Genomic DNA, 6,000 nt, shown 5'->3' on the forward strand with positions numbered 1-6,000 from the left:
TCTAGCATTTTGATGTTAGCCAATGTTTACACAATGGTCAGTGAGAGATGTGTTCACACGACAGAAAGGAAAACAGTTATATACATAGAAGACCTTTGAGAGTTAAACAGAGAGTACACACACACACACACACACACCACACACACTGGGGGTCCGGCGAGCCCGAGCGTCTCACCTTTGTTTCCCTCTCCTCCAGTAGGGTCTCCAGTCTCTTCTGCGCGGCCCGCCCCTCGTGGTCATCGCTGACGATCAGGATGATGTGGTTCCATCGAAACTCTCGCATCATGTCGAACCACACGTGAGCCTGGTGGGAGTACGGGGGGACAGTCCGCAGAAAAGACAAGTGGATACTCTGGGGAGAAAGCAAAATAAGAAGAAGGAGTGCGAGGAAATTATTTGCTTGTTATCCACGGTTTTTCTGTTCTTTCTAACATATTCATGAGGCCTTTGCAGTTGTTCACAATCAAACAGAAATGTCTTGTCCTTGCAGGACATTTGGAGCAGAATGTAATTTGTCCACAGCTATTTTGGTAGCTAGAGAAGAAGTGGAGTAGAATGTATGTCTCTCTTATTTGTTTAGATCCCCATGGTCTGCTCCATCATTCAGCTCTCTCCCCCCCTCCCTCTCCCTCTGTCCCTCTCCCTCCCTCCCTCTCTCTATCTCTCTTTCTCTCTCTCTCTCTTTCTCTCTCTCTCTCTCTTTCTCTCTGTCATTTCTCACCTTGTCGGAGTAGATGGACATGCGTGTGGTGAGGCCCACAACAGGGATGCGGTAGAAGCCTGCGGTGTAGGACACAGGCGTGGGGGTGAGGTGGTCGTTGGACTGGGGAGGATGACTCACGAGGATGGCATACACCTGCAGACACAAGTACAGGGATTAAAGAAAAACACACACCTGTAAAGAGAGGTGAAAGGATAATAAAGTGTATGGACTATTGATTCCACACTGCGACATGGAAATGTCAAATCAGCTCTTTCCTCTTTTAAACCATCCTCACTTTTCATTAGCATAATTGCTGCATGGTAGATGGTTATTCATTTGGCTCAAAGCTGCATGACACTTATCCTGGATGAAGTAGATAGATGCTCCTCAATGCAGCTCTACTAACTGTATATCGATTCTTAGATTAATAGGATTCTTTAGAAATGGAAAACTGATCCAACTGAGGGGGAAGACAAAACTGGCATGATATGCAGGCATGATGGTTAGTGTGTGCAGCCCGTATGGTTGGGCCTCTTTCATCCGAAGAGCGCTTCCAGGCATCTACCATACCATCTGTCATGGACCCTCTCTCGAGTGACTAACATGACCACAGAGCCAAGACCATCTCATTGAGTCTCTCACATGGTTAGGTCTCCATCTAGGCAGTTAGTAGGCACTGTTCCATGCATTTGACAAGTAAAGGTACATGTAGAACATTGGCACCTTTCTCATCCCTGCAGCCCTCTGAGATAATAGGATGGGACTCAGATATTGTGGAACGTAGGGAGCAAAGATATGTCAGCACATAACCATCTCTATCAATTACAACAATCATTACAATGAAGAGGACCGGGGACATTGGAATTGAGTGGAGGAATTAGGGAGAGACCTTTGTGTGTGTGTGTGTGTGTGTGTGTGTGTGTGTGTGTGTGTGTGTGTGTGTGTGTGTGTGTGTGTGTGTGTGTGTGTGTGTGTGTGTGTGTGAGAGAGAGAGAGAGAAAGAGGGATGGGGGAGGGGTGGTTCACGCCTCAGTTCTCTTCACTACATGATATTGCTGCTTTCAGAAGCAATGTAATGCTTAATGTGAATGGGATGGACGAGGGTTTTAGCAATGTGTTTCAGTGTTGAAACAAATCTCAAAGGGGTAACATCGCAATGCATAACTTATTAATGTTGTTTTCATTGTTAGGTTTAAATTGCACCAGTCGTATACACAAAAGATATTATGACCTAAAAAATAATCACACTTGAAGTGAAAAACACAGTCATTTTTCGAGTCTAGAGCCAAAAACCATTGCCTTCCATACACTTGTGTGTCTCATTATTGATCTAGTAATAACATAAACCAGTTCTAACTACCCATTTCTAATGATTAAATCATACAATTTTCCATAATACAAACTAAACGCCCTTCTCGGTGACATAACGGCAAATGAACCAAGGCATTCACCCCAGCTGCTACCCGTGATGCTTTGATGGACGTGCCCATTGCGTACGTGGCCATGTTGGCCTCCTTTTAGGCAACATTTTGTCACATGGCACGAGCTGTGAAAATAGAAACTGCAGTAAAACTCATTTAAGGATGCATCACTCATTTCTCTCTTGGTTAGTTAGTTTGTTTGCAGTTCAGTGGATCTGCAGCTGTGTACACTGAAGTGAGTTGGCCTCTCATCCCCCACAAATCTGTGTGTTTTTGGCCCTTAGATAAAAAAAATCCGTCCATGGCTTTTAAAGGATATATTGATTGTCCAGTTCTAAATGATAAAGAATAACTTTTGTATAAGATTTACATTAACCCTTGAACACATAGCTTTGTCTGGATAATAGACTACAGATATGGGGATAGAGACTTAGCCACAGGCTCACTGCCCATTTTATTTTTAATGTTTGGCCTCAAGTTCTGGTTTGGTAGTTACTCATTTTATTGGCTACTGTTTGTGTAACAACAACATATGGATATCCAACATAAATAGGTAGAATTTCACTTCAGCTTCCATCTGTATTACCATATGTGATGGATCTCTTAAAGGCTTGGCTGCAGTTTCATTGTATTGTTATCATAGCCTCGGCTTGAAGAAATATTGTATATTAGAGTAACACAGTGTATATTTGCAAGAAACTGACTTTTTCCCTAATATACAGTCCCATTTTTAACCATATAAACTGTCCCATTTTTTTTAAACAAAAAATATAAACTGCAATAAAACATTTGATATTGTTGCAATCAGCTCCCGAGCGACGCAGCAGTCTAAGGCACTGCATCTCAGTGCTAGCGTCGTTACTACAGACACCCTGATTCGAATCCAGGCTGTATCACAACCAGCCGTGATTGGGAGTCCCATAGGGCGGAGCACAATTGGCCCAGCGTCGTCTGGGTTAGGGTTTGGCCGGGGGGCATCGATCCTGTATTAACTGACTTGCCTAGTTAGATAATAAATAAAAAATAAATAAATAGCAACCTGGACTCAGGGGTGGGTAGACACATTTGCAATACGTATGATATGTTATGAATTCCAAATTGTTGTGGCTAATGTTAGCTAGGTGGCTAACTTTAGCAAGGCCAGGAGTTAGGTTAAATGGTTTGGATCAGGGGAAGGGTTAGCTAACATGCTAAGTAGTTGCAAAGTAGCTAAAACTTGCTAATTAGCTAAAATGCAAAAGTTGTCCGTGATGACATTCGAACACACAACCTTTGGGTTGGTAGACATTCGGGTTATAAGTGGCTAACGCTAATGTTAGCTAGGTGGCTAACTTCAACTAATCTAGGGGTTAGGTTTGGGGTTAAGGTTAAGGTTAGGAGTTAGGTTAAAGGGGAAGGATTAGCTAACATGCTGCAGGTTGAGAGCTTCAAGTTCCTTGGTGTCCACATCACCAACAAACCAACATGGTCCAAGCACACCATGACAGTTGTGAAGCAGGCACGACAAAACCTATTCCCCCTCAGGAGACTGAAAAGATTTGGCATGGGTCCTCAGATCCTCAAAGGTTCTACAGCTGCACCATTGAGAGCATCCATTGAGAGCACTGGTTGCATCATATGGCAAATGCTCAGCCTCCGACTTCAAGGCACTACAGAGGGTAATGCAGACGGCCCAGTACATCACGGGGGCCAAGCTTCCTGCCGTCCAGGACCTCTATACCAGGCGGTGTCAGAGGAAGGCCCTAAAAATGTCAAAGACTCCAGCCACCCTAGTCATAGACTGTTCTCGCTGCTACCACACGGCAAGAAGTACCGGAGTGCCAAGTCTAGGTCCAAGATGCTTCTAAACAGCTTCTACCCCCAAGCCATAAGACTCCTGAACATCTAGTAAAATGGCTACCCAGACTATTCACATTGCCCCCCCCCCCCCCCCCCCTTCCACACCACTGCCACTCTCTGTTGCCATCTATGCATAGTCATTTTAATTAACTCTACCTACATGTACATACCACCTCAACTAACCGGTGCCCCCGCACATTGACTCTGTACAGGCACCCCCCTGTATATATTGTTATTGAATTTTTTACTGCTGGTCTTTAATTACTTTACTTTTATCTCTTATTCTTATCTGTATTTTTTTAAACTGCACTGTAGGTTATGGGCTCGTAAGTAAGCATTTCACTGTAAGGTCTACACATGTGATTAATAAAATTGGATTCAACATTTTTTCATATAGGATTCACTTTAAAACATACTTCCTTTTGAATCATTTTTTAACTACCTGTTTTGCCATGTATAAATATGTTATTCAATGCGTTTCTATGCGCTAATAGCAGTAAGGCCAAATTAAATGTTTATTCCAATAATTGTTTATATATAGATATTTTTTTATACTTCCAGGTCCCTGGTTCGAGCCCAGGTTGGGGCAAAGAGATGGATGGAAGCAACACTGTTACACATACCAAACGTTACATATCATACTAATTTGAGTGTCCCGGATTTACTGCTATGTTTGATCTATGAGATCAGGCAGGAAACAGGTGGCACATTGTTTCGCAGGCACTGAGGTTATAGTCTAGAATGAGATGCTTACTGGTTTGTTCATTGCAAATAAAGTGATCGTCACAATATATCGACCTCATCTGCCCAATTACTCACATCAGTCAGTTCCCTTGAAGCAGAAACGGGAAGATGCAACACACTAAAGAGGATGATTAATTTCCCCCCCAATAGTGGCCATAGGCTTCATACAAATGTTGGACAATTCTCTGAGCCCTCTAAATGATTTGGATTCATATGATTGACATTGAATAGATGGGCTATATATGTGCTCATGACTCATGTTATTAGGCTATTATCATTTAACACCAATGCTGGCACGCTGGCGCACTCCTGAGATACCTGGTTGGAGATGAGGTCCTCGCAGACGGAGAGAGCCATCTGGATAGCGTTGGGTTTGTGCGTTACGGAGATGGCGGTCAACTTGAATTTATCTCTCCCGTATATCTGGTTCGCCTGGGTCACTGCATCCTTAAAGACTTGCTCGTACCTCTTCTGGCTCAGGACGGCTCCGATGTTCACTATCTTCGGCTCGCAGCCAGCCCGCGCACAGGAGCACGAGAGGAACACCGCCAGCAGAAACAAACGCATCGTGTAAACGACCAAAACGCACAGTGGACCCCAGATCCGTCTCTCCCTCGTGTTGGCAGGTGGGCTTTCCCGGATTCTGGACTGCACTGTTCACCCGGTTACCACGACTTGAACCACCGTCCCGCTGGACAGTGTGGACAATCTGCACATTTGATTTAAGTGCAATGCGGAGGAATGTGCATGGTCAGGACCTTATCCGTTGTTGAACTATCTCCGCTGTTTCAGAAGCATTTCTTCAAAGATTATTATCTTCCTTTGTCTATTTCCCCCATTGTCTTTCTTCCAATGTCGATATAAACGAGTTAGAGCATATTTCGCGGCGTATGCGGCTCCCTTTGTGCACAGTATTATTGCTCTACCGGTCCTCTGTGGGCTCGGCGCGGGCTGTTCTGTGAGGTGATAATACTGACGCTATGCTCGGGGCTGAGCGGCTGTCCTTGGTGCTGACAGCTGTGCACGCGCAGTGGCGCGCGCCTCCGCGATCTATCTATGATTTCGCGTTGGCGTTCTTCTTCTAGAATGTCACAGGAAATGAATCAAAGGAAGCTAATCATCAACAAAAAGTATTTTCAACATCTCAACAACAATGTTATTCACTATATGACAGGAATGGTAGTAGGCAGTTTAGATTATGAATAGGGCATCAAAGAAAAGCAAGACACAATTGGTGTGTGAGAACAACAACAATTGATCTCATTAAAAAAACATAATATGTGATGAAAAACG

General features: G+C 43.9%; 1 protein-coding gene across 5 annotated transcripts in view; it reads right to left on the reverse strand.

Moving 5' to 3' along the window:
• The window catches only part of LOC139387926 (glutamate receptor ionotropic, NMDA 1), a 29,953-nt gene extending 24,269 nt beyond the window's left edge, over positions 1-5,684 (reverse strand). For all 5 annotated transcript variants that reach the window (XM_071134315.1, XM_071134310.1, XM_071134314.1 and 2 more), the window contains exons 1-3: positions 5,026-5,684; positions 722-856; positions 176-352 (exon numbers count right to left, since the gene is read on the reverse strand). In XM_071134315.1, coding sequence (XP_070990416.1) covers positions 176-352; positions 722-856; positions 5,026-5,274 — 561 coding nt within the window. In that variant the 5' untranslated portion in view covers positions 5,275-5,684. The remainder of the gene's footprint in view (positions 1-175; positions 353-721; positions 857-5,025) is intronic.
• Between the last annotated feature and the right edge of the window lie 316 nt (positions 5,685-6,000).

This window comes from Oncorhynchus clarkii, chromosome 29 (genome assembly GCF_045791955.1).
Source record: "Oncorhynchus clarkii lewisi isolate Uvic-CL-2024 chromosome 29, UVic_Ocla_1.0, whole genome shotgun sequence".
Classification (NCBI taxonomy): domain Eukaryota; kingdom Metazoa; phylum Chordata; class Actinopteri; order Salmoniformes; family Salmonidae; genus Oncorhynchus; species Oncorhynchus clarkii.